The sequence below is a fragment of the Chaetura pelagica genome, unplaced genomic scaffold (genome assembly GCF_000747805.2).
Source record: "Chaetura pelagica isolate M959 unplaced genomic scaffold, ChaPel_1.0 scaffold66, whole genome shotgun sequence".
NCBI lineage: Eukaryota > Metazoa > Chordata > Aves > Apodiformes > Apodidae > Chaetura > Chaetura pelagica.
This window is the reverse complement of record NW_009953811.1, coordinates 2,709,642-2,737,424: the sequence shown is the minus strand read 5'-3', so window position 1 is coordinate 2,737,424 and position 27,783 is coordinate 2,709,642. Positions and strand designations below refer to the sequence as shown.

Below are 27,783 nucleotides of genomic sequence, written 5' to 3'. Positions count from 1 at the left end.
AGGAGGAGGAGGAGGAGGAGGAAGGCTCGTCCCGCGCGGCTGCTGCTCTGGGTCTCATCCCACCGGCGTTTCCCGGGCTCTGGCAGGAGCCGACACCCTTGCCGTGCCGCTCCGCCGAGTGTCGCGTCCCTTTAAAACCCGCCTCGCTGAGCGGGCACCCGCGATCCTTCTGGAAGAGTCGCGCTGGAGCTTTTCCTTCCTCACCCAGTCACCGTGGTTGCATCGCGAGTGCTCCATGCCCCTTGGCTAACTATAGATATTTGGCGGTCTTATTAAAGAATGGAGGTTTCCTTCTCGCCGTGGTCCAGTTACGGGATGCTTTAATTGTAGGAAAATTGCTCGGTAGGAGGAGGAGGAGGAGGAGGAAGGCTCGTCCCGCGCGGCTGCTGCTCTGGATCTCATCCCACCGGCGTTTCCCGGGCTCTGGCAGGAGCCGACACCCTTGCCGTGCCGCTCCGCCGAGTGTCGCGTCCCTTTAAAACCCGCCTCGCTGAGCGGGCACCCGCGATCCTTCTGGAAGAGTCGCGCTGGAGCTTTTCCTTCCTCACCCAGTCACCGTGGTTGCATCGCGAGTGCTCCATGCCCCTTGGCTAACTATAGCTATTTGGCGGTCTTATTAAAGAATGGAGGTTTCCTTCTCGCCGTGGTCCAGTTACGGGATGCTTTAATTGTAGGAAAATTGCTCGGTTCTTACTGCAGCTTTCGCGTGTGGAAGTCTCTGCACTCCAAAATATTTGTGTTTTTTTCTTTTTATAAACGTACGTACCATTCAGAGTCAAAGTGCAGGAAGGGAATCGTTAATGTGTTTCACTTTACCCGTTGAGTTGGACTCCATGAGGTGCCGTAGTCATACAGGAGGCTCGTGGACTGCCATCAGAAATGATAATATGGGGACTCTGGGATAGGGCATAATGACTTCCATTTAGCTGAGACATTAAATAGGATTCTTTACCAATTTTCTTATTGTAGCTTGGTATGTGCCATGTCTAGCTTCAATTGAGACCCTCCAAGAATTATGTAGGAAGGAAAATCTCAGATGTAAAGCCATTGGAATCACCAACAAGAGTCTAAAGAGATATGAGGTGGAATATTTGTGTGACTACAAGGTAGAAGAGGTAAGAGAAACACAGACCAATTTGGTCACTCTTTCAGCTGAAATTTGGAAGCGAGCCAAAGGTAGCTTTCCTGATTAATATAAAGTAGCAGGATGTGAGGACTAAGCTCTTGCTGTTACTGAATGAAATACCTTTTAAACTTTGAAATGTAAGCAGCAGGATAAACACTGCTGTCAATATGTTGCAGGAAGGTCTTTTTCTGAAATGCGGAGATAACAGAATATGAAATGTTTTGCCTTTGCATATGTAGAAGTAAAGCAAAATGCTGCTGCTTTTTGGTTGTAGCTTTGGTGTTTGTTATGATGCTTCTCCTTTATTTGCAGGTAACAGTCTGTATTTCTCTCCTGACTGCTGTAGTCTGTTTAATGAAGAGTTAGGGCCACGTGCTGCAGCTGGATTCCTGTGGCTTGATCATGCCAGTGATATTCAGTTTCAGGATTTGGCCTTGTTACAGTTATTTGGCCTTTTAAAAAGAAGTAAAAAACGTATGCTTGTTGATTATAAGTACAAAATTCTGTGTTTTGAATTTGAGTACTCCTTTGAGAGGATGGTTGTTATGACAAATAGTGGGTTCTGTGTTTTTTTTCAGTGAGTTTAGAATATTTTTTTTGTTCTCTGTGTTATACAACTACATTCTGCATATGCATAAGAGTAATACAACTAGTTAGTTTAACTTACTGAACAGGTTTAACAAACTAGGCTCCTCCAGGTATAGCATTAGGGATCAGAGTTCATCCCAGCTGTTTATTTGTTATGGGGACATCAAGATGCTCAGCTCTAGATGCCATTTCTTAACTCCAGAGCTCTTTTGTGTTTGTCTGTGTGCTCTGTGATACTGAATTTCAGCAAGATGAAATGTGGCTAAATCTCTGTTTCTGTATTTCAAGGGCACAAAATACTATCTTGTGAAATGGAAAGGATGGCCAGAATCTTCAAATACTTGGGAACCTCAGAAAAATCTGAATTGCCCATTGCTTCTTCAGAACTTTCTTAGTGACAGGGATGAATACCTGTCTCGATTGAGAGAAGGCAAAGCACTGAAATTAAGAAACCACCTTAAAGCTTTGAAACCAGCAGTTACAGATTACATTGTAAGGAAAGCTAAGCAAAGAATAGCTCTGAAGAGATGGAAAGAAGAACTCAACAGGAAAAAGAACCATAAAGCAATGATTCTGGTAGAAAACACTGTGGATCTTGAAGGCCCTCCTATAGACTTCTACTACATTAATGAGTATAAACCAGCTCCAGGAATAAATGTATTAAATGGAATAATGACTGGCTGTGAATGTGCTGACTGCCCGGCTGAAAAGTGCTGTCCGAAGGAGGCTGGATTTATTTTGGCTTACAATAAACGTAAGAAGTTGAAAATCCAGCCTGGCTTGCCTATCTATGAATGCAATTCATTTTGTAGGTGTGGGCCTGACTGCCCTAATAGGATAGTACAGAAAGGTACACCATATTCTCTTTGCATCTTCAGAACTAACAATGGCCGTGGTTGGGGTGTAAAAACCCTCCAGACAATTAAAACCAACAGTTTTGTGATGGAGTATGTTGGAGAGGTATGTATTTATCTCATGTAGATGAATAATTTACAGTAGAGGAAATGTTGGGGGAAATCTTGATGAGCTTTCCATCAGTATTAACACTTCTTGACTTCTCTTATATAAGAGACAATTCTACTTTTGTGTAGAGGAATAATAGACAATAAATAGACATTCTAGATGACAGAAAAATTATATTGTCCAGAATGTTCTATATTCCAAAGCAGTTGTAAAAGGTTGAATGTAAAGCTAACAATGGCCGTGGTTGGGGTGTAAAAACCCTCCAGACAATTAAAACCAACAGTTTTGTGATGGAGTATGTTGGAGAGGTATGTATTTATCTCATGTAGATGAATAATTTACAGTAGAGGAAATGTTGGGGGAAATCTTGATGAGCTTTCCATCAGTATTAACACTTCTTGACTTCTCTTATATAAGAGACAATTCTACTTTTGTGTAGAGGAATAATAGACAATAAATAGACATTCTAGATGACAGAAAAATTATATTGTCCAGAATGTTCTATATTCCAAAGCAGTTGTAAAAGGTTGAATGTAAAGAGAATACTTATCCTGCATAGTAGTAGTATAGTAGTAGTAGTAATAATAATAATCCTGAATAATTATTTTAGATATGTGTCCTAATAGTATTTTTAAAGGAAATCCTTCTTCCATCAATAGCTTCTGGCAGCCTCTCTGATCCAGTCTGTTGTATTTCTGCCACAAATGTGCCTTGCTACTAACTGACTTAAAATAATTCCTTCTGTCCTTTCATACAAATGTTTATGTATTTATTGTTTGTCCTCCATCCTTCCTGCCCCAGATTTTCTAATGTTGGTATCTTTCTTGTAAACATACGAGAGGTCAGTCACTTGTCTCTCTGTTGAGGGGCTACTGCAGAAGATAATTTAGTGTGTATTTTCTCTTTCTCCTCAATTTGCTTATTCCCTGCTGCTGAATAAGTTCTCAAACCTGATCTGTCAGATTTTGAAGGGCTTTTTTTGTCCATTTCCACGACATTTCATATCTGTCTTGCTGCCAAATTGTGATTGCTGAGTCAGCACAACAGAATACATTTAACCTAACAGGCTGCAGTGAAGTTAAGCTGTTGCTTCTGTCGGAACTGACTGTGGTTCTTCTCTTCCGTTGGGGATTTTGTGGATTTCTATCTCATTTTGATACATGCTAGCCTAATTGCATAGGTTCAGCTTTGTGAAATCGATGTGTCTGTCTAAGTTGTCATGAATAAGGTTCTTTCATTGCAGTTAAAAATAGCAGGAAGAGGTGCTTCTAGGGAGAATACTTCTCTGTAGATGTGTTTGTAAAGGTTTTAAAGGCCTGTTGATCTTCATCTGTCTAAAGAGAGGAAGTTGAAACTTTATTTTACATGAAGTAAACAAGGCTCTCTGGGTCTAATGGAAAAATTGTGTGTATAGAAACTTCAAATAGAAACAGTTGGTTCTATCTATCATCATAAAAACTCTTAATATAAGGTGCTGATTTGTTTTTTTTCCTGAAATGAGGTTGTACTCTGTGTTGGCTGTAGAGAAGTTGAATCCAGAGAAACCTCAATCACTAACTAGTTAGTTTAGCTGTATGTTTTTATGAGAGATGGAATGTTATGTCAACATCAAAACATGAGTGTGGTATTTTTTACTAGGTAAAATGTTTTTTTTTTCCTAACTTGATTGTGATTTTTGTTTTCATTTAGTAATAGTTAATAATATGATGCAGGTATCTTTTTTCTCTTGTTTTTTTAGGTGATTACAAGTGAGGAAGCAGAGAGACGAGGCCAGCTATATGACAACCAGGGAATTACATACTTGTTTGATTTGGACTATGATTCAGATGAATTTACAGTAGATGCAGCTCGATATGGAAATGTGTCCCACTTTGTGAATCACAGTGTAAGACCTTGTTTTGTATACTAAAAGTTTGGAGAATTATCCTAATTGTGCCAGAAATACCTTCTCGTACTGTCAATATTTTCTTAGCATATTCACAGTTTTTTCTGGAGCAGTTTGTTTCATGCCAGCACAATCCAGTCAATTAGATGACACTATACATGGAGTGGAATACCTAGCCTTACTTGAAGTAGAACTAACTACAAAAATCTGGCAATGAGATGCTGCCTGAAGTGGGCATCTGGTAGGACTGGGGCTGTCACTGAATCTGCACATTCTAGACAACCCAAAAAGGGCGGTTTGGGTGTGATTTTCTTCAACTTACTAAAAGACCTAGCATGTGAGGAAGTATTTAACAGAATTAGTCAAGAGTCAAAGACAATAGGAATTGTTGCATTATTTTGTAGCAGGGCAGGCTATGAAGAGTGTCATCCTTTAGACCATTGGTAGAGGAAAAAATGAAAATTCCTATGCTTTTTTTGGTATTTCTCCTCTGCAGATAATTTTTTCTCTCCTCATTTCAAATCTAAACTTGCCAAAGGACTTGAAAGTATATTTTAAGCAGGAAATTTTTGAAGTGTTTTCTTTCCTGTTCAACTGAAGTACCTAAAACAAAAAGGCTGAACTGCATTTTTGAAAATTCCTGAACTAAAAATTATTATTTCTTACTGATTTAATCTTTGTGAGGTGTGCAGTCAGTGTTCTCCAATACAGTAAATTCAGGTCTTCTCATCTGTGAGCTGAAGACATTTGTATTTCAGGTAGGCTTGCCAGGGAGAAGGATGAGGAAGAGTTTTAGCTACAGCAAATGGCTTTTCACTTCTGGAAATGAGAGTGAAGTGTTCACACTTTCATATAAAGTTAAATATCTTACTTCACTTCTGATACCTTAACTTGGGATATATTTTACTGTTTTAAGAGCAAAAAAGCATGCAGCATTCCTTATTAGTGTCCTAGACATTCCTGCCACCCAGCCCATAGCAGATAATTCAGAAGCCAAGCAGGTTAACAACTGAAAATAGAAATTTATTCACAGTATGAAAACACTATTTCTGGCCTGGAAGCAGGTCTTAAACATAAATGCACAACAGTGAGTGTGGCTGGAAACACTAGGTTGTTTTTCTTCCCTTTCAGTTTTAGTTCTTTTTGGTGGTTTTGTAAGTAAATCTTGGCTTTAATTACTTTGTCATATTTTTGATGTCATCTTTTGAAAGTGCTGTATTTTTTTAATAGATTGTTGCATGTTAATGTAGTCTGCTTACTGTGCAAAGGTTGCCTTGGACAGACTCAAGGGTAGGAGTGTTCTCATTTAATGCTATTTCAAGTATGTAGTTTCTTGACTTCTGAAGATAACTTAATTTCACTACTTCTGTTGCTGAGAGAACAAGTTCTTCCCTTTCTGTGACCTTGGTTTACTTGAACACTTCAGTGAACCATACTGTGCATATTTCCTAACAGCAGCTGCATCAATTCTTTGCTTTACAGTGTGATCCAAATCTTCAAGTCTTCAACGTCTTCATTGATAACCTCGACTTGCGTCTTCCTCGAATAGCACTGTTTTCTACACGAACCATCAAGGCTGGAGAAGAGCTCACTTTTGACTATCAGATGAAAGGTCTGCAGATTTTAATGCTGTTCTGTGGGAGGTTTGGGGCACTGGTGGGTTCTGTTGCAGCCTGACTGATGATAGCATTTCAGGTCAGACACTGCATCTCCCTACACAGCTCTGTGGATTCTAGAGCAGACGTTGCACAGACACGTTGCACCAGAAGCTTTTGCCTGCACCTCTGGTGTGTTACTTCCTTCAGTGGTCCTAGCTCACAGCAAGGTGTTGTGGTTGGAACATCTGACAAGGCAAATTATTTTGAAGATTTGTCACAAGAGTGCTCAAAAGAATGGTCAGGCTATCATTATAAAAAAAGGCTTCATATGTTCAAATTAGTATTTCAGGCAAACAATTACCTAAGTAATCTGCTAGTGATAGGTATAAAGACAATTGTAGCAGCTGAATGGTTAAAAGCACTGTAGGTTTGTCCTTGGATTCTGGTGTCTGTAGGCCTCAGTTGTGGTTGTAGGTCCTATGGTACAGATGTTTAGGTTGGAAGATTTTTTACAGTGAGAGCTTTCATTCACTGAACAACCTCTCCAGGAAGATGGTGAAATCCCTGTTACTGAAGCATTTCAGGAGGCTATTGGACAGGGTGCAAGATAATCTCATCTAGGCTCCCTTTCCCATGAAAGGTTGGACCAGATGATTCTTCGAGGTCCTTTCCATCCTGGACTGTTCAGCTCTTCTTTGGTAACTGATCAAATCGATCAATTGATGAATTGATCACTCAGTGTGCAAGGTCAGGTTGGACGGGGCTTGGAGCAGCTTGATCTAGTGAAAGATGTCCCTGCCTTCGACAGGGGGATTAGACTAGATGATCTGTAAAGGTCCCTTCCAACTCAAACCATTCTATGACAACATTTTTTTCCAATACAATTAAAAATCCTTGAGGTTTGCTGGCAGGAGTGGTGTGTGTGTGTGTCAAACATTATGTGCAAACTGTTTACCCACACCACCATTGCATTGTCTGCCCTGCTATTTAGTTTTCAGAGAACCATCTTGATTCTCCAGAGATGTACCTCATTCTTGTATAAGCTCTCTTAGTGCTGACAAATTCAAATCCTTAAAACTCCTCTTTTACATGGTGTCTGTGACCCTTAACATTCAAGGCAGACTGTAGCCTCTGCTGACCAGTATAGACACAGACCACTGAGCTTTGGATCTGAGATGTGTGCTGGGTGATGTGTATGTACTTGTAACGTGAGTGTTGGTAGAATTCAAGTGCAGCTTCACACATAGTTCTTTTAAGAGTTGGGGTGGTCAAAGGCTTTTGAAGCCAATGTTACCTAGCACAGTTTCAGTCTGTATTTTAAAACTTCTTTATTTGTGTTTCTCTATCTCACAGGTTCAATAGATCTGACTTCAGACTCTGCTGATGGTCTTAGCCCATCCAAAAAGAGGATCAGAACTGTCTGTAAATGTGGAGCTGTGTGTTGCAGAGGTTATCTCAACTGAGTTTCAGTATCCAAAGTCACAAATACTTCATTCTCTTCTAAATGTGTTTTAAGAAGAATCTTCTTTCACACATATATTCAAGTGTTCTTACATCTAATGTAAATAAATACAGTGAAAACAAGGCATTGCATTTGTAATCAAAATGGCATTGGCCAAAGAGAGAAATGTAGTGTTTCAGGCAAATACAAAACTGATAACGGGGATTAAAAATTGATTTTTAGAGCAGTTATTTAGGAAGCAGGAAAATGTATGCTAAGAAAGCTCTGTAAAATGTACTTTGATATGAATATTTGAACGGGAACTTAGAGCTGTTGTCCTTTTGCACTGATTTCAGTGGGATGAAGTGTTGTTATGTATTTTCTATACCTTGAAAAAGTCTGGAGGCATTTGAGTTTTATATCATAGTTGAGTTCTTTTGCCTTTCTGTTTTATCAAGAAAAGCATCAGGAGATTAGCAATAACATTTATGGCACTGGGGTGGAGGATTAAGGACAGGCATCAAACTGCATCTAAATGGAGGTTCACAGAACACAAATCCTGAGATGCCCATTGAACTCCACGCAAGTAAAGCAAGTGGTTTTAGCAGGTTCCAGATGTAAGATCAACATCTTGAGTATTTTCAGCTCACCTTACATTATTTAGAAGTTATGTAGAAGTTTTTTCAGTTGTGATGTTCTGATTTTTGGTTATGATGCTACAGGAAGTCTGCAGTTCTACAGAAAATGTGTAAATATGAGATGATCAGTAGTGACATGCTTTGTTTGCTTTCATTGCAGAGATTTGGCAGTAATTGCTGAAATGAGTTACTGGCTAGTTTGGAAATAGGTAACAAGAGAATAGGGGGAACAGCCCATTGTCTGACAGAGGTGTTGGTGCAAAAATGCCCTGGGAACTGATTTGTATCGACAGCTGGTTTTGATTCAGTTTTTACATACTGTGACATTTTTATCTAGTGACAGACTTTCAGGATACTAGGCCTGTTTTTTCTTGTTGCAAAATTGTTAACTTCAGTGAAGTTAGACGAGGGCTGAGTTCACCCATTTGCTGTAGACATTTGTAAGATGTGCTTGAATGTAAAGGCTGAGAAATGTACTGTTCTTCAGCTGCTGGAGTCTTCTTTTTTTTTTTTTTCCTAATTGTCTTAAAAGTTGTCTCAGTCTGTTCATAATGTATGCTAAGTTTTGCTTGGCTTCAAAAACACTGAAGGGCAATTTGAGGTAGGTTATGAATGGAGTTACACCCAAGGTCCAAGCTCCGGGAGTGATTGAAGTGCTTTATTCTCATGAATTAAAAGCTTGTAAAACTTGCATATTGCTTTCAAATAATGTAAATGTTGATAGGGTCAGGCAGAATAATGTTGCTCCATAAATGGGTGCTCCATAAATGGATGCTCGCTATGTATCATAGGTCAGCTAGTTACCTTTATAAGGTGCACAGCTGTTGGCTCAGGTGAATGAAGTTGAGTACCCAGCTTATAACCGTTTACTTAATTTGTTAGAAAATGCCTTAAATTTCCTGTTAATTACCAGCACTCCAAAGAAAAAGTGTGTTTCAAAGGATAACACAGTTTGGCTGTTCACTAAGAAGCACAGTTGCATCTGCTCTGAAGATCTGTCTCTTTGGCAGGAAGTTACATTTTTCTCTGCTACAACCCATACTGGTTTCATGGTTGGGGTGACAAGTCTGGGCCACTGAAAGTGCTCTGTAAGGTTTGTAATCTACAAGGTGAAGAGATCCATGTTGAAATAGATACCTTATATTGTTTAATGAATATGAGAAAGTTTGCTTAGATTTAAAAGTATTTGGTATTGCCACCCTCACCTGTACCCGTGCACTTGGATAAATCATGAATAGTTAATTTTTATCATGTCACACCTCTAAATGATTTTTTTGTTTAATAATTTTGTTTGTTTTAATCTAAAGTTGGAAGTGGAATGTGGAGCTTTAATGTTAACAAACTCTAAGTGATCCTTATATCATTTGGAGTCACTAGTGCTTTCTCTTGCATGTAGCCTCAGGCAGCAATGCATTCCATGTGGGTGGAATCTCCAGCTCCTTAATCCACGACAGTCTGCAGCGCTCCCTGTTTGTACAGGATGGCAAGAGTGGCTGCAGAGAGAAACAGATTCCTTACTAAATCAGTGTCTGTGGCCTCTCCTGTGCAAGATGACACAGGGCTGGTTTGACATGCTTTTTTTCTACCTATAGCTATGCCCAATCTGATTTAAAAATTATAAGTAAATGCATTTTAAAGATAAGTCTTGCTAGTTTTACTTGAGTTCAGTGTCTGCCTTTTTGTTCAGGGCAGTAAATGTTACCACCAGCACTGGAATAACACTGCAGTTCTTTAAGGATATGTGTGTTGCCTCTTGTGCGATAAATAAAGGATCATTAATTTATGTTCTGGGAGGTAACAGTACTTTGTATTTATTCAAAGTAAACCCATGCATCCAATTTTGAGCCTTGAACAGTATTTTCTGTTTTATGTACTCACAGTGCAAATCAGCTTCCTGGACACTGTGTCACTTTGAAAACTCCTTTTGCTGTTTTTACGTGTCTGCGGGGAAAAACTGCCAAATTGGAAAAGGAGAAAAAGCTATTTTCAGTTTCTTAAGGACCCTAAACCAGCCTAGCTTCTGCTTTTGTTTTGCTTTGTGGTCTGTTAGCATCATCACGGCTACCAGGTTCGGTTGTGTATAAGCACTTCTTAGGGACTGGTAACATGTAATCTGTCCTTTACCTGTTCTCTTTGGTTGGGTTGAATTTTACTTTCTTTTTTCTTGGTAGCAAAACTAAAGATGCAAGATCACCTGTAAGAAAAGCTGTTGTCTATTTAATCTCAAAGGTTAAGTCAATCTTTTGGTTATTTCTAATGTATGTTTTAGGAATATGCAGTTTGTAAGCTCAGGAACATTTTCTTTTCATAAAGTGTGATCTCTAGTGTTGCTATCTTCCTATAGTTTTTGATAAAATAAATGAAATTTAGTTTTTCTCTTGTTGTTGTCATTCTTAAAAAAAAAAAATAATCAAATTAATTCAGCCTGTGAAAATTAGCTGGAGCAGTAGAGTTGAAGACTGCAACCTCTTAATTCTTCTTTCCTAGCACTATATGGATTGTAGTGGAGCAATTCTGAGGAAGTCATGTGTTTCCTACTCAGTTTATGGGTGATAAAGCATAAATTTACACTGTCAACTTGCCTAAATCAGACAGTTCCTGTATATTTAAACTCACTGTAAATGCAGCCCTGAACTGCCATATATAGTACAGTTAAGGAAACAAGGCAACAGAGAAATTCTGATCTGTAAAACTTTATTTGCAGAGGTAGTTACAACAGCAGTTTCACTCACTCAAGCTTGCTGAAAAAAACCCCACAACAGTTGATAGACCAGGCTTGGAAATTATGTTGACAAATCCCAAGGATGGTGGAGAAACACAGACTTGAATACCATACCTTAAAACCATAGATTATAGCAGTTTTTCTCCTTTTGTTTCCTCCCCCCCACTAGTGTTCCCAACAGCAAAACCCTGGCTTGTCTGACAGTTACATATTGCTAAAGATGGCAGAAAGACTGAAGACACACTCAGAGCTGTCACTACAAATCTGTTTAATTCTTTGGGACTTGGGACCATATGGATGGGAAGCCTCATGGATATCTGGATGACTGATTCTGCTGTTCAGGCATTTTTGTAGGCACTGCAGTGAATTACTTTAGAATCTAAGAATTTGGTAAAAGAATTGGTTATTATGGCACATGTGTGTGGAGCACATGCTACAGAATCTCAGAATCACTTGGGCTGGAAAAGACTTTCAAGATCATTGAGTCCAACCATTAAGCATACAAGTCCAGCACTAAGCTATATCCTCAAGCTCCACAACTAGATGACTTTTATACACATCAGAGATAATGACTCAACCACACCCCCCCCCCGGGCAACATGTTCTAATGTTTGACAAACCTTTCAGTGAAAAAGTTCTTCCTAATATCTAGTATAAACCTCCCCTGGCACAGCTTGAGGGCACTTCCTCTTGGTCTGTCACCAGTTACTTGTGAGAAGAGACCAGCACCTACCTCTTCACAACCTCCTTTCAGGTAGTTGTAGAAGGTAATGAGGTCTCCCCTCAGCCTCCTTTTCTTCAACAGCCCTGGTTCCCTCAGCCACTCCTTATAAGACTTGTTCTCAAGGCTTCATCACCAGCTTCATCACCCTTTGGACATGCTCCAGCACCTTGATGTCCCTCCTGTGGCCTCACCAATGCTGAGTACAGAGGGATGATCACCTTGCTGGTCCTGCTTCCCACGCTATTTCTAATACAGGTCAGGATGCCATTTGCCTTCTTGGCCACCTGAGCACACTGTTGGCTCCTATTCAGCCACATGAATCAGAGTCCTATTGTCTCTATTTAAAAAAAAAAAGAAAGAAATGTAAACATGTCTTAATTCAGTGAAGTCAACAGACCATTTCAGAGGAGGTGACACTTGGTAACAGAAGACTCTTGAGAATCATAACCTGTCCAGGATAACAGCTTCTAGTGCTGCAAGTTCACCTTCAGAGCAAGCTCCTGCTGGTGGCTCTGGAACCACATGCTAGAGGATTTTATTTTTAAGTTGTTCTGAAAAACAATTCAGACTGAACCAAAACATGAAGGAGCTGATGACAAGTTGTTTGCAAGGAGTTAGATTTAAACCACAGACAATGGTGCCTCATTTGGGAGTTAAAATCTGATCACAACACTTTCTCAGTGTAAAGAGCTTGAAATTGCTTGAAAAGAGCAATTTCTTTCTTGGTTTTGTTTTTGTGTTTTTTTAAAATAACTTCTCATTAATACTCTAATCTGCTCTGCAGTTGTTTTTAAAAAATAAAAGCAGTGGAAATTCAGCATCAAAGTGCAACTATTGCATTGTTTGCATGGCTGGCCCTGAAAGATGTAGTGTTCCTCCCCACAGTTAAATGGGGTATTTTCCTAAAACCTGAGATCACATAGATATCAAAGGCAAACTTGTAGAGCTCACAATGAAGAGAACACTAAATGAAATCTAGTGTTCTACCCTTAATATTGTCTGGTCTGTTTTTTTGTCTGCTTACAGTCCTGGAGAACTGAATTTCAGGAGGCAGTAGGCTTTTACACTCCCTCCTAGAAATCCTTAGTTTTCATGAAGGGAACAATAAAGTTACACAGGCTGCAAATTCCTAGTACTGACAGGGAGGTATTTCTGCAAAAAATTGCATGAATTAGCATAGCTGCAGATAGTATTTGGCATTAAAAAGAATTCAGGGTTTAATAAAGATTCCAGTGTACTGTGATGTCCATCAGTTCTGCCCATCTTCAGGAGCCCTTTTTTTCACTGAGTATGCATTCTCCTGCTGCTAGCTTCTGATACAAACAGTACAGCTTATCTGGCTTAGGTGCTTCAGCACCAGGAGTCATGGGAATTTCGAAGTCAGAGGAGCTCTGGGAGTCTCTCATCAGTTCTGGATCAGGAGTCCTGGGGTTGTCACTTACTTCCACCAACACATCTTGAATGTCACCAGTGGCAGTTTCTGCGTCTTTCTCACAGTCTTTGCTTTTCAAGTCACAGACAACAACATGGGCACAAGGTCTGTTTTGACCCAATGGCTTCCACCTACTGCTGTCAGGTTGACTGTCCTTGGCAGTGTCCTGCCATGCAGAAACCACTGTTCTGCTCCCACCTTTGCTGAAGCAGCTCATGTCCAAGGCATTTCTCTCCTGGGAGGTAATGAGTACTGTGTCCATTTGACTATCCCAGCCCTGGCTCCCCTGCTCTGAGATGTGAGTTGACTGAGAAGAATTTTGGGAGGAGATGTGTGTTGAGTCACTTACTCCATCTGAATCACTGAAGAGTGATTGGGACCCACCAGCATCTGCTGAAGATGGGAAGTTGTCCTCATTTTCAGAGCTTTCTTCTAGTTTGTTACACTTAAAAAATGTATCCCAGCGAGGGATGTTGTCATTAGACTCCTGTTGGTCACTAGTTCCTCCATTAAAATTTGATGTGGAAGTGGCATCTGTCTCAGGGGAAAGAACTTGAGATGTATTTTTTTCAGATTCTTCTTCATCATCATCTTCATCATCATCATCATTTGATTCCTCACAGTCCATGAAGTCTACCTTCAGGGAGGTGTAAGCTGTGGTTGCTTTGTAACTTTCTCTGCTCTCATTAATGTTTCCTTCAGCATTTTCAGCTTGTCCTGTTCTGGAGGGCCTGCTCTCTTCCCTATGCTGTTTTGGAATTTTAGGCCTTGCAGAAGTTGATTCTGCATCAAAGAGGTCATCTTCATCTGTCAAGAGCATAAAAAAAAAAAAAAGCACCCCAAAACCAACACTTAGAAAGTTCAGATCCCTAATAAAATTCTGTTGAGAGCAAAGTTGTCATAAAAAAATCATTTAGAATGAAGAATGGAAAAAGTTCTTTAACCCAGATGAAGACTTACTGGGTGTTACTGACAGCCTTTGCCTTGTTCAGCACAGCACCTTACCAGGCAAGCTGCCAGTTGCCATCCTCCAAATAAGCAGGTCAATGTAGCCCTGGCAGACACATATATTCAGGCCTCTGATGTGTTTTGCCAGGACTACATCACCCTGGAGTACTTGGCACTTCAGAAAAGCCAAAGAGAATGCAGGCCCAAAGTTGTCTTCTAGGTCCCAAGTGGCTTTCCAGATGCTATCTCTGTACAGCTTCCAGTTACCACTGAAAATTTAAAAAGCTGCTGGATTCTAAAAAGCAGTGGGAGGTAAGAGGAACAATTCCACTGGTGCAGCACTTCATCCTCCCCAACATTAGAGGTGATAAAAGTTCTGTTAGAGAAACAGCTTTATCAGGGATGGTCTAGGACTGTGGGATGGAACTCTTCCAGAAATTTAAAAGGCTGTTAAGCATTAAGTGTTTTTTAAGATCACAAAAAAGTGCAATTTTACATAATTAATGCTCTCTCACCCTCCTAAAACCTAAGTTCACTTAACCAATATTTCAGCTGTTGCTTTGAACACAGACTATGGTGCACACCGTGGCCTTTGGCACCTCTGCTTAGTCTCAGACCTTCATGTAAGGCACAGCAGAACCAGCAGAACCTTTACCTGTATCAGATGAGTCTCTCTTGTGGACTCTCTTCAGTGTTCCTAAGGGCTTGTACCTGGGTTCCATGTTTCTCCTGTAGGACCTGCATAATGGCTTTAAACTGAGGTGAATGAGAAAAGCCATTAATATTTAGAACTTGGCAGATCCTCTTTTTTTACCTAAATGCACTGCTTGGTGCCTTTCACAGGAACTGTGACAAAAGGGTTAAAGCACAGGCAGCTGTAGCTAGGGAAAAGTTCTTAAATCATTAGTAAGCTTAAGCAGCTTAAAGGTAGACAACTATCTTTGTATATATTTACTTTACACCATGTACACCATTTGGAAATGATCTTTTAGTGCCTTGCTTATTCCATAATTGCACAGTATCTCCTTTCTTACTGAGGAAGAAAAGAAAAAGGAACAAAGAAACAAGCCCTCATTTTGTTTAGGCTGAGGGACACTGCTGCTCTCCTGCTCCCTAAAAGCCAGCATCTGTAGCAGCACATGAGATCAGACCTCAGTGAGGCTGCACAGAGGGCAAGAGGTTCAAGTCCTCAGAGAAATTCTCTTCAAAAGAAATTTCCAAGAAGTAGCAATGACAAATAGAAATAGGGGTCACCAGATAACGTGATATGAACATGTGTTCAGATTCCACCCAAAAAGCGTTTAACAGCAGAAAAGACTCTAGATGCAGATATAAGTTGGGTGTGGAACACAAACTCTCAGACTTAACAGACAACTGTTCTTCAAAAAGCTGAAGCTTGTAGGACTAATGCAGAAAAAAAATTATATCTGAACTATGAGACAAGTAAAGCAAAAGACAGTGGCTTGCTTGAGAGGCTGAAGTTGTCCTTACCAGAACAGCAAGGAGATCAGCTCCATTCAGCAGCCACTTGTTACTTACATTTCCATAACTTTGTCTTCTGTCCCACCCAGTGGCAGTACATTGGGATACACGTTCACAGGACAGATATAGCTCAGGAAATCCTTAATCTAAATGGAAGAAAATTAGAAGCAGTTTAACAAGTTACATCAAGAGTTCATAATTTCACTGGAGGACAGCACTGATTAAAGTTCACCCACAAGAAGTACTACCAGTTCACTCATGTGAAGACCAACACAATCCATGGACCAAAGTGGATGGCTGTGAAAACAGAACTGAATGGATGCTGAGAACTCAGTCCCATCTAACCACCTCACAGCAGTTATCAACTGCTACACAGACCATCACTAGCTCTGAAAGAGAAGGCTGGATAGACCTTTTCTAGGGAATGTGATCCAGTGCTTCTCTGTCCTTACTGCTCTCGAACTTTTCAGACCTGTATTTTTCTTACTGGACTCTAAGTCCCTAGTCGTGCAGCCCAGTTATTAACTTCCTCAAAGACTTTTCCTAAAGTCTAACTTCAGCCCACAATAAAAGCCCATTATGACAAAACACAACATTTTTCCAAGCTTTACTCTGTTGACTTTTAGATCCTCTCCAGACAGTAAATTTCTTGAAGAATTGTGTCCAGTTTGGGGCACTCCACTCTAGCTGAGGCTTTATCAGTGCTGAGCACTGAAGCACTGAAAACACTTGCAATTTTTCAGATTACACTCCTATCTATACGGACCAGTAGGACCCATTTATTTTTACAAGTGGAGGTACGAGTCTGCCACAATACCCTACCCCCCATGTTATGCCAGCAAAGCTACCATGTTGTATCTACTACACTAGCACCTTCATTGAAAATTCTGCATGGCAGAACAAATTAAAACTTAACCAGGATCTTAAAAATAGGACTGTCTTCCTAGGGCTCTGAATAATCTCTGTTTTGTAGGTACAAGGCTTTGTGACAGGTTAATTGTTAGCACTGATCCAGCTTCAGTTCAGTTTCTTAGGAGAGAAATTATTTTAAGAACTGGATTGAGTCATATTAAATGTAAGTGTGTGATTGTGGAGAGGATGCTGCCATGACAAATTTCATTTTAGTCTTTAACACAGAAAGAGAAGTAACAGGGGCAGCTAGTATTTGAGAAAATTCTGTTTAAACATGTGGGCAGGGAGAAGAAGGCAAACCCACCCAAAACTGAGTCACAGCAGATAATGTATTGAAAACCAAAATGCCACGCTTTAAGCATTTCACAGTTAGGCAATAATCTAAAATAGAAAGGCAGTCAAAACAATTGTAGCAGTGACCAACACTTCAAGAAGAGAGAACAAAAAAATAGGCTCATAATTCTGCCTTCCCTTAAGAAGCTCTTCTGCAGCTATATTAAAGCAAACTTCTTCAGGATCCAAAACTTCCTATCCCCTTATGTCTTATTACTGAAAAGATATTTTTTTTAATTGTGACAAGTCATGTCATCCACTCCAAAATAATGAAAAAAAAACCCTTTGCTGTTTTGGTTTTTTTTTTAAATCAATGTATACTCAGTACTACAAGTATACAAACCTCACTGTATGAAGAGTGGAAAGAGAAACAAGCTCTGTATGTACTCTCTCCAGTCCTAAAAAAAAAAAAAAAAAAAGAAAAAATTAAGTATCTGCTCCTCATCCTTCAGTAGAGACAAGCATAGTCTACTTTTAAAAAAGTCCATTTTGAGATTCAGTTGTAGAAGCACCAGGCAACATACAGGTTTCTGCACGGCCCAAATGCTCACCTCACTATTACACTGCCTTTCTTGTTCCTTTCTCCAAACCACATAGTGGAGGGTTTGATGCTGATTATGTGCAAGGGAGTTCCATTTTGGCAAGTCATCCCACAGGGCAGTCTGTTCCCTCGAAAGCATTCATCATCCTGTCAAACACAATATAAAGTGCAATCCTGACCTCTTCCCCCCAAAGAAATTCAGCCATGTAGTGTCTAGCTAGACCAAGTTTTCCTCTCACTTCCAACTCCTTCGAAACACTCTTTGCTCTTTCATTGTGCTTCCACAGTGCAGCTGACAAAGGAAATCCATCAGAAAGACCAATGTCCCAACATACCATCCCCAGTTCTACCTGTACTCTTCCAATTTGGAGCCTTCAGCTTGACAGACATCCTGGAAAGGGAAGGCCACACACCACAAACACAGTGCGTGGCTGCAGGAGACACTAGATGAGCTGCTTTTGATATATTTACATGGATAATACATGACTGATCTAATCTGCTGCTTGTCTTACTTCATTTAAAAATATACTTTTCAAGTTTCAAATATAATTAAACTATCTCTAGCATTAACTAAGACATTTTCCCTTTTTCTTTTTAGCAATGCCCACCCACTAACTGAAGTTCCCACTGTCATCAAGCTACCATTTGACCTGAATCTTCATTAGCACAACAGGACCAAACCATCAGCACCTACAACCACTGTTTCCCAGCTAGGCTGGCAGAGGCTTTGTGAGGTGATACACACCCGAGGATGTCGACAGGCATGAATCTGAGTGTGTCGATCTGTAGTGACATGGTAGAGGATTTCTGGCATGTTTCTAAACATATCAAGTTTGTTCACATGCACCTAGAGAAAAGCAGAGTTTACTCTCAGTTAGCTCAATGTGTTTGCCCATTGGCAGCTGGAGGGACTATGCAGATATGGTTCTGCTCTCAATAAATGCTGGCAGGCATTTCAACCACTAAATTAGTTTACAAATATGTAAAGGGTGAGTGTCAGGAGGATGGAGACAGGCTTTTTTCAGTGATGACCAGTGATAGGACAAGGGGCAATGGATGCAAACTGGAGCATAGGAGGTTCCATCTGAATATCAGAAAAAACTTCTTTCCTGTGAAAGTGACAGAGCCCTGGGACAGGCTGCCCAGAGAGGCTGTGGAGTTTCCTTCGCTGGAGACATTCAAACCCCACCTGGACATGTTCCTGTGTGATGTGCTCTGGGTGACCCTGCTCTGGCAGGGGGGTTGGACTGGGTGATCTTTCGAGGTCCCTTCTAACCCCTAGGATTCTGTGATTCTCTGATTACTATCCACTCATAATGGGGTAAGTGTTGCCAAGTCGCTTGGATGTCTAGAACTAGCAGAACATAACTCCTATGCTGAGGGATGAATAATCATCAAATAAAGTAAGACTGTATCTCCTAACAATTGCATATGTAAATGAGAAGGCTTTTGTCATTAATGAGATAAAAGGGAGAGAGGTAAACTCGAAAAACCATGGCTTGACTTCTCCCTGGAGTGCCCAGATGTTCCAGACAAAAATCAACTAGTTAATTAATTTTGAGCACAACTATAGCTTTTTAAGTTAATAAAAGCATGAGTATCTTTCACACATGGCAGTCCTCTGAACAGCAATTTCCAGCCTGATGACTGGCCACACTCATTCCTGAGGACCTATTTTAAAGCAACAATTACAGAAACATTACCCTGAATCCCAGCTCCTCACTGAGGTTTATGAATAAATATTCATATCCATAAGCAGCTTTGCAATTCAGCCACACCACGTGATAGCGACTCAGTGAGGTCCAGCTTCGCACCAACTCCAAGATCCCACTTAAACATTCCTCCTGAAAAGTTCAGAAAATGTTGTGAATCCTCTTTCAAGATCCTTGCAACTTGCTGTGACTTGGTAATGTAAAATGGCATTGCCTTTCAAGATTAACCACAAGGAGGTGTTAATTAATAAGTGGCTTTAGGACCTTGCCTCTCACAGCTTATTTACACTTACCCGGCTTGGTATATGATAATATTTGGGATCACAGAAAGTGGTGTCCAAATACACACTCTGGATGTCTTTTACTCTGAAAGAGAGATGTTATACCGGAGTGAGCAGTTCATCACACAACTAAGACATTCCACTTCCTCTCTTCAAAAGCAGGCAATTCTTCCTCTTTATTACAAAGACCAAGTCAAAAGGGGCTTGTAAGTTTAGCATTGTCTGACTGCCCAGAATAAAAAATGAGGAACAAGAGTACATTATTTCAAAATTGTCCGTACCAGTGTGATCTTTCATTCTTTCTAAACCCCATGAACAACTGAAGCCTCACCTAGTCCCTGAATGCAAAAGCTCCATCCTGGCTGCTTCTCCTTTTGCAAGCCTGAAATCCCCTGTATACAGCACAGTGCCATTTTCACCTTCAAACAAAAACCTACAAGAAGAAACACTACGGTCAAACTCAACAATAAAAAGCATTAAATACCAGGTGTCAATTTGTTACCTTGCTCAGAGCAGCCCACAGGACTGTATGATGTAATGGAAACACTGGACTCCATTTGGTCCTCAAGTAATTTCAGTTACACCAAATAATTCAGACTGAAAGAAACCTGTGCCTGGGCTGGTCACAGTTGAAGACAAAAGCCTTACAGGTTCTGTGCAGGTAGCTCAGATGTCTGTGGCAGCCAAAGGAATCTACTAGGCATTTGTACCAGGAAGCTGGGCACCTTTTTCTTAAAGTCATACTTAAGAAATGGAGGATTTTTTTTTTATCAGGGTTTTGTATGTCATTTTTAAGTAGAGCTGAAATCCAGAAAGTTGTTATTTATAGGCGTGGGGAAAACTAATCTGCTCCACCAAGGTAACAACTTCTGTCTGGAGAGATCCCAAATAGTACAGTGATTTTTCAACCTTGACCAAAGCTGGTGAGCCCTGCCACAACAATATTATCTCCAAGGATGATTTTTATATTCACTAGCTTTCTCTAGTTGAAAAAAAACAGTACTTAGTGAGAACTCCAGAGAACAAATTTCTCAGCAGAGACATTTAGAGTATGGAAAGGACATACATGACTGATCCTGGACAGTGACCAGCTGGTAGAAGTGTCACTTCTATATCTTCTTTCTAGAAGAGATAGGTTAGCATTACTTTTACACCTTTACTAAGTACTACCAGTACTTTCATTGACACAGTGAAAGCAACGTGTTACTCCCCACAGTCTCTTGCAGCATTTAACATTGCTTTTGAACAAAGTTTCTTCCTATTCCAAAGAGCCCTGAAGAGCAATGACCATCTTTGTCATGCTAGAAGAGATGACTGAATATTGTTTGGTGCTCAAGAAAGCCCCTCAGCTAGAAGACAGTCCTACTTCCTTGGTTCTTCATGAACAAGCACAGCAGAAATATCTTGGGTTACACTTTGCCTGGAGATGCTCTACCAGACCTTTAAGTCCTGCACTTAAAACTTCTTGAAATACACCAGGAAACACAAAGTGAAAGAAATCACAAGAGCAGTAGGTAAACTGGAGATCACTAATACATCACTAAGACATCACCAAAGAAACACTGTGATAATAAGGACAAAGCAGGGAATAATTCATGTGGCTGCACATCTTGGAGAGAAAGGGGAACATACATTTTAAAAATAGCTTGTCCACTTGGGATGTTACAGGTAAGATCTGTTTCCCATGCTCATTTAAACAGTATTAGTGCCCATTACAAATACACTAATTTTATTTTATTTTTGTTACTTACCTCACCAGATGTTTCATCTATTAAAGAAATCTGAGTTGGAGTTTCAACTTCCAATGCAACCTGTAACAAAATCAATAAATGTATTAAAGGGTTTACTGAACATGTACTGTGATGCTTATGGTCAAGTATTCATTTGGTAGACATCTTCAGCACCCACTGTGGCTCATGCTACACCTGTAAAATTGAGCTCATTTTCCTACAGTAAAGTAATGAATTTCCATTTCCAGAGGAAAAAAAGTTTTTGGAAAGTTGAAATGGAGATACCTCAATCAAAGTGTGCATGCTTTAAAAAACTGTAACATGTTGGACTTCTAAACAGCAACAGTTCTGGCTTCTCTGCCTGGATCACAAGCCTTATTTTTGGCTGACTGCAAAGCCCAAGGCATCCCAATTCCAGAAGACAGGAGAGGATTTTGCTAGGACAGACCTCTGTGCTGCAGCCCTTCTCCACACTGTTCCCTATTACCAGAAGCAGAACCCACAAATCACATACAGGACACATTTCTGTGTTCATTTAGAGGTGAATAATGTCCAGAACACACTTAATCCCCTGTTTGGCCATATCCTCTGCCAAAAGAGTCCTGCAACACACATGTTCTGTGGCCACCTGCAAGCTTAGCACTGCTATGCAGGCTCCTCTCCCAACCTCCTGTTTATTTTTAATTTCAGATAATACTCGTATATAATTCTCCTGCCCAAGAAAGCCAAAGTGAAAGGCAAGCCTCCTGTCATTATCCTCCTCAGGTATAACCTCCAGCTTCACAGCTGAGCAGTCTCCTCAGCACCTTGGGTTTCACAGCACTAGATGAATTCACAAGACATCTTGACACGTATTTCTGGGCAGCTTCATGAGATCCATTCAGCTGGTACTCACACAAAGCTGCTAACATTGGGCTTCTCCACCAGAAACCACAACACCAATCAAACTCAGAAGTTGCTTCAAAATAGAGATATGTGTGTCAAAAACTATTTTACGTTCAGAATTCAAGAAACTAGAAAGAGCTGATTTTTTAAACATCAATACTAATTTTTTTCATCTACAATTTCTGAAGCAGAACAAGTTGAAGAGGCTGATCTAAATTCTGCATGCTCACTTTTCTCAGTAATTCTCTAATTTCCTACTGTAGTGAAACAATTGTCAAGTTTTAGATCTAAAAATCTGAAGAATTCTTTACTGACAGCCACAGTTTAGCTTTATATCCATAAGTGATAATATCTCCAGCAGAGTTCTCCCCTCATATTTAATAGTTTAAAGGTTGAAGCCAGCAGCAGATTCAAAAAGCCTCCTATGCTGTAAGTACAAGTAAAAGTCAGACTGGTAATCACAAAAACATTTGTCTGGAAGCTGACATTTTGATTGTTTTTTTCAGTCTGGTGAATATCAAATCAGCTGTTAATTCATTTCCCAGACATGCTACAAGTTGAAAGCTTATTTATTGTAAGACAAAAGCTTGTGAACAAGACACTTAATAGCTATTATGGGATTTAAGGCCTGTGCAGCTCATGCCATTCCCAGCAGTCACTCCTGGGAGCTGCAGCTGCAAACATCTATGTTTTTAATTGTGTTGATTTGTGTTAATTGTGCTTCATTTTAGACAGTACCAGGAGTACTGGTACTCCTGGTATCTCTTCTCAGATTAAGATTTTCCTAAACAGGGATGTCAGGACCAGCACTGACTACTTCCCTTTTACTGCTCATACAGACTCCTAACAGCTTACAGACATCTCCCTGCAAGCAACCTCTTCTCCTAGGTTAAACTTCAAGGGATACTGGAAGCAAACACACACAGGCTTAGAAACAAGAATGTTAAAAATCCAACAACCCACACCAACAAAAAAGCCACCACAAACCCACCTCATTTTATTTCTGCTAGTCCAAGAAGTTGACAGGCTTAGAAACACTGTTACCTACACAGACTGTGCTCCTTCACATATCAAACATGCCTAAGGGCTGTTCAGTCTTTTTTTACAGAGCCCTGGATCATACTTATGCTACAAATCAATAAATCTTTCCATTGCTCAAGGCTTCATATAAAGCTAGTTATTTTTCTCCCTCAGCTTCACAATTAAACTAGGACCTTGAACAGAGATGTTCCCTCCTTCTCCTTTTTCTCTTACCCAGAGTTACCCCCCAGGTCCCACTCATATGAGCTTCTTTGGATATGACTCACACTTACAAGCTATTCTAAGAAACTCTGAGCTTTAACTCCCTCAAGGAAACAAATTTCACCTTGTCTGAAGTTCTTCTTGACCTCTGACTTAATTAGAAAACTCTCCTGTCCTTGACTGGGACAGGAGACTGTAACATCCTTACACTATTTGATTATGTATGTACATACATTAAGATGTAAAAAGAAACAAGTTCAATCTCAAAGCTCACACCTGCAAAGGGAAGGAAATAAGTAACTACCAGTCACGCATATACATGACCACTGATCCCTGGAATTTTGACCCTAAACAGTGGAAATCAAGTAAATTAAGGAAGTTCTTTCATGTTAAGGATAGTCCATATTCCAAAAAGCTAAAGGAAAGTGATATATCTAAAGATTATACATACTCCAGGCAATACAATACTTTAAATGACACAAAAGGGAAATGAAATAAGGACAGGAGCAGGAGCAAAGAGATATGAGCAGGAAAGGAAAGGAAGGAGTGATACAAATGACCAAGGTACAGATGGAGGATGTTTAAAGCTGAAGTTGAGAGAAAAGGATAAATTTTGTGGAGGGAAAAATAAGATCAAACATAAACAACAATAAACCAATCCTACAGGACAAGCAGCAAGGAAAGACACAGGAGGTAGGTACTTAAGCCCTGAAACACTGCATCAACACCAACACTTCAGACATTACTGAGGAGGGAAAGCTCCATTTTCCCTAGAATCACTGTTTGGAAAGTGATAATTGAAAAATAAACTAAAACTTACAATGTGATTCTCCCAAAACTTGTATTTCCAGCTAGTCAGCAGCAGTTCCTTAGTTACTGGTGAGCAATATAATTTAACTTTCAAACTGTGAAGAGACAAAAAAACACAGATGAGTGTTTTTCAAAGCATAGGCAGGGAGCAATCTAACAACACATCAGCACCTGGCACCTGCTACATCAAAACATCTGCTCAGATCTCTCTCTTATCTGAAGATACCTGCAGAGCAGTCAGCCTGCAGGAGCACTTTTGCTCCAGCCTGCAGTGGGATCAAAATAAATCACTCCACCTTGTTCAGATGCATTTTCCTCAACCCAGCAAACCCAAAGACTAACCGATGTGTGCCTGTGACTTCATATTTTTATAGAACGTGTGGTTTGTGGTCACATGTACACAGATCTTTGTTGCCTCCATGCCCACCAAGGTCTGTTTCAGATTTGCATGCTTTCTCTGGAATGGGCATTTGGGACAGTCAGCATTCAGCAGACCACAGAATACTTCCTACAAAGCTTTAGCAGAGTGCACTGAGACCTGACATGCAAAGAGAGATTCTCTGATCACATTTGAGGAGATGCAATATCTACTTCAACAGTGTCTAGGAACTGGCCCACAGCCTCTCTGGGCCCATTCCCCTCTCTGACCATGCACATGGTGAAAAAGAAAAGGTGTCCCTTGCCCTTTTGTGATGCACCTGCAAGAAGTCTGGCTCCATCTTACCTACCCCTACCTGCAAACAGTGATACACAGTTGTGTCCTACTCTTGAGGCTGAAGATATTCAGCTCTCAGCTGCGTCTCATACATCATATGCTCCAGCCCCAGACCAGCTTTGTGGTCCTGGTCCAAAATACCAACACTGCTTTTTGCCCAGGGGAACCGAAGGCTGGACTCAGTACTCTAGACAAAGCCCTGACCAGAGAGGGAATAACTGTCTCCCTCGAACTGCCAGCTCCCTGGTTGCTCATACCCCTCTTAGTGCAGCTGCCCTCCTCCACAGCACAGGCCATCACTATCTCCATGCACCAACACACTCCGAGGGAGTAACAGCAACAAGGATCCTTGTGGAGTTCATACACCTCATGAAGTTCAACAAGCCACGTGCACCTGAGATGGGGCAATCTGCAATACCAACATGGACTGTGGGTTGCAGGGATTGGGAGCAGAGGACTCAGGGGTACTGGTGAATGAAAAGCTGGACTTGAAGTGAATTTGCAGCCCAGAAAGCCAACTGTTTCCAGGGCTGCATCACAAGAAGCACGGCCAGCAGGTCAAGGGAAGGGATTCTGCCCCTTTACTCTAGTCTAGTGGAACCCAACCCAGAGCACTGTGTCTGGTCTGGGGTCCTCAGTACAAGATAGACAGGGAGCTGTTGGAATGAGCCCAGAGGAGGCCACAAAGATGATTGGAGGATTGGAACACCTCTCCTATAAAGACAGGCTGAGAGAGTTGGGGTTGTTCAGCCTGGAGAAGGCTCCAGGAAAACCTTCCAGGACTTCAAGGAGGACTCTATGGAAAAAGGGGACAGACTTTTTACAGGGCCTACAGTGACATGTCATGGGGAAATGGTTTCAAACTGGAACTACATTTAGATGGGACATCAGGGAGAAATTCTTTCCTGTAAGGGTGCTGAGACACTGGCACAGACTGCCCAGGGAAGCTGTGGCTGCCTCCTCCCCGGTATTGTTTCAAGGCCAGGTTGGATGGGGCTCCGAAAAACCTGGTCCAGCGGGAGGTGTCCCTGCCCATGCAGGGGGGTTGGAACGAGGTGATTTTTCAGGTCCCTTCCAACCCAAACCAACCTGTGACTCCCACAGCAGTTTCCTGACCTCGCTTTCAAACCAGCCGCCCCCTCCTCAGCGCCCCTGACCCTGGGGCAGCACCGGGGCAGCCCCCGGCAGAGCCGGGCCGGCCCCTCTCAGCCTCTCGCAGCCCCTCACAGCCCGTACCTGCCCTCCAGGCGCCTCTTCATGGCCGTCGCCCGCAGCCCCTTCATGTGATCTGGGGAGACAGGGCAAGGCCGTCACTCGGGGGTGGGGGGTTAGGGGGTCGGGGGGTCGCGGTTGCCACGGTGCCGGGCTCACCCTTGTGGCAGTGCGACAGGAAGTAGGCGCGCGCCCGCAGGTTGTCGCGGGCGAAGCGGTCGATGGACACCCCGGGGTACTCGCGAACGCGACCCCCGAACCGGCTCATGGCGGCGAGCGGCGCTTCCGCCTCCTCCGCGCCAGGCCCCGCCTCCCCGGGGCGCTCAGCCAATCGCGAGACGGCCCTGCCTCCCGCTGGCCTATCCGAGCGAGGCGGGGAAAGGCGGGAACTTAAAGCGGCGCCGGGGGGCGGTTGCCTAGCAACGCGGGCCGTTGGCGGCGGTTGGGACCGTCCGGCAGCGCCGCCATCGCGCTCCAGTGGCTGCTCCGCTCCCCTCCGCGCCGGCCGAGCTGCGAGGAGGCCACGTTTTGCGACCCTTTCACCCAGGTGGGTCGTCTAAGGGCTGGGCAGCCGGGTGGCGGCCATGGCGGTGGGAGCAGGGGGGGCGTTGCCTCAGCGCGGTGACTCAGGCCTAGGCGTCGTTCTGAACGCCTTAGTCAATACATGAAGCTCCCATGTAGAGTCTGTGGAAGCACTTGGAAAGCTCTTACTGAGTCTTCCAGGGTGCCAAATATATTCGGTGAATGCTGGCTTGTTTAACACAAGAAGTGTCATCTAAGAAGTGCTGCCACCTCTTCCAGCCGCTCTGGCCCCTGCAGCCCGGCCTGGCGGGTCTCTGCCCGGGCTGAGGGATGCAACAGCTGCTTCCAGTTTGCAGTCTCAACGAGTAACAAAGCTGAGCACATACCACAGACACGGCTGGTCACACGGACTGCCACAGATGAGGTATTCAACAGCACCTACATCCAGGACTCCCATCGAACATAAGCAAGTCCCTCTCCTCCTCTGGTAGCAGTAAAAGTTCACTTGTTGCAGGAACACACGTGCCACCCTCTGGGCTCACAAGCACGTACACATTTGTGGATCCCTTGAGCAGTACATCTCTGCCCAGCACCCCTGCACAGATCCCAGGCTCCCTTCCCTGCTTCATGGATCCTGCTAGTCCAGCTTGATGCTCAGTAGCAAACACCAGTTGATAACACTTGTCCCTCAGGTGCTCCACATTCACAAGTCTGCTTGGGTGTACCAGCAAGGCACCTCCCTGTCTGTCTGATGCCCTGGCCTGGACCTGAGGTCCACCTGCTCACCAGCTAGTCCAGCTTAAAGTTTGCTCCAGCAGCTGACACCATAGGCCAGGGGTGCCCATACCCTCTGTCTGACTCCAGAGCTGGTACCAGTTTTCACTCACATGCACAGGTCTCACCAGCAGCTGCCACTTAGTCCTCGCAGCACACACAGACATAGGATAGACGGTGAGATGATGCAGAGAGCAAGTTAAGAAAAGATGTAATAAGAAGATAGAAAAAGGTAGGACACACTGATGATCAGGTGCAGAGCTCAGTCTGGCCCTGTTTTATACAAGGCCAGCCTCTTCTATACTCCTCTCTGTCTATTCCCACCCTTGTCCCTCTCTGTTCCTCTTCCCCTGCACAGGTCTGTACAGCTCTTAGGATTCCTCCGAATTGGGGGAGGATCCCTCTTTTACACTTGGTCTTCCTGGAAGTGCTGCCTGTAGTAGCTCAATAGCTTGTGTGTTAGTGTGAGTGGTGAGGTTTATTTTTTATCATGGTCTCTATGTTTGTTTTGGTCAGGCTCGTGTCTGTATATTTTGTTTCTGGTTTCCCCTTTTTTCCCTTAGTTTC

At 42.0% G+C, this 27,783-nt stretch overlaps 2 protein-coding genes across 2 annotated transcripts in view; one reads left to right on the top strand and one right to left on the bottom strand.

Moving 5' to 3' along the window:
• Positions 1 to 7,745, top strand: part of SUV39H2 (suppressor of variegation 3-9 homolog 2 (Drosophila)) — an 8,511-nt gene extending 766 nt beyond the window's left edge. The window contains exons 2-7 of the mRNA XM_010001282.1: positions 3 to 342; positions 970 to 1,115; positions 2,003 to 2,674; positions 4,416 to 4,562; positions 6,045 to 6,174; positions 7,514 to 7,745. Of these exons, the coding sequence (XP_009999584.1) occupies positions 3 to 342; positions 970 to 1,115; positions 2,003 to 2,674; positions 4,416 to 4,562; positions 6,045 to 6,174; positions 7,514 to 7,623 (1,545 nt within the window). The 3' untranslated portion in view covers positions 7,624 to 7,745. The remainder of the gene's footprint in view (positions 1 to 2; positions 343 to 969; positions 1,116 to 2,002; positions 2,675 to 4,415; positions 4,563 to 6,044; positions 6,175 to 7,513) is intronic.
• A 5,205-nt stretch (positions 7,746 to 12,950) lies between these two features.
• Positions 12,951 to 26,188, bottom strand: DCLRE1C (DNA cross-link repair 1C). Its single transcript, XM_010001281.1, has 14 exons — positions 26,080 to 26,188; positions 25,945 to 25,996; positions 24,004 to 24,088; positions 21,078 to 21,137; positions 20,393 to 20,448; positions 19,658 to 19,759; positions 19,339 to 19,411; positions 19,037 to 19,177; positions 18,079 to 18,180; positions 17,344 to 17,480; positions 17,136 to 17,190; positions 15,605 to 15,693; positions 14,721 to 14,821; positions 12,951 to 13,924 (listed from the first exon to the last, which is right to left on the bottom strand). Exons 1-14 carry the CDS (start codon positions 26,186 to 26,188, stop codon positions 12,951 to 12,953), a joined length of 2,136 nt encoding a protein of 711 aa, XP_009999583.1.
• Positions 26,189 to 27,783: the final 1,595 nt, after the last annotated feature.

Coding starts and splice junctions, on each gene's coding strand:
- DCLRE1C (XM_010001281.1), bottom strand. CDS start 26,188: ATGAGCCGGTTCGGGGGTCGCGTTCGCGAGTACCCCGGGGTGTCCATC. Junction 19,412..19,657: donor CTTTTGCATTCAGGGACTAG/GTGAGGCTTCAG, acceptor TCTCTCTTTCAG/AGTAAAAGACATCCAGAGTG. Junction 19,178..19,338: donor ATTATCATATACCAAGCCGG/GTAAGTGTAAAT, acceptor TGAACTTTTCAG/GAGGAATGTTTAAGTGGGAT.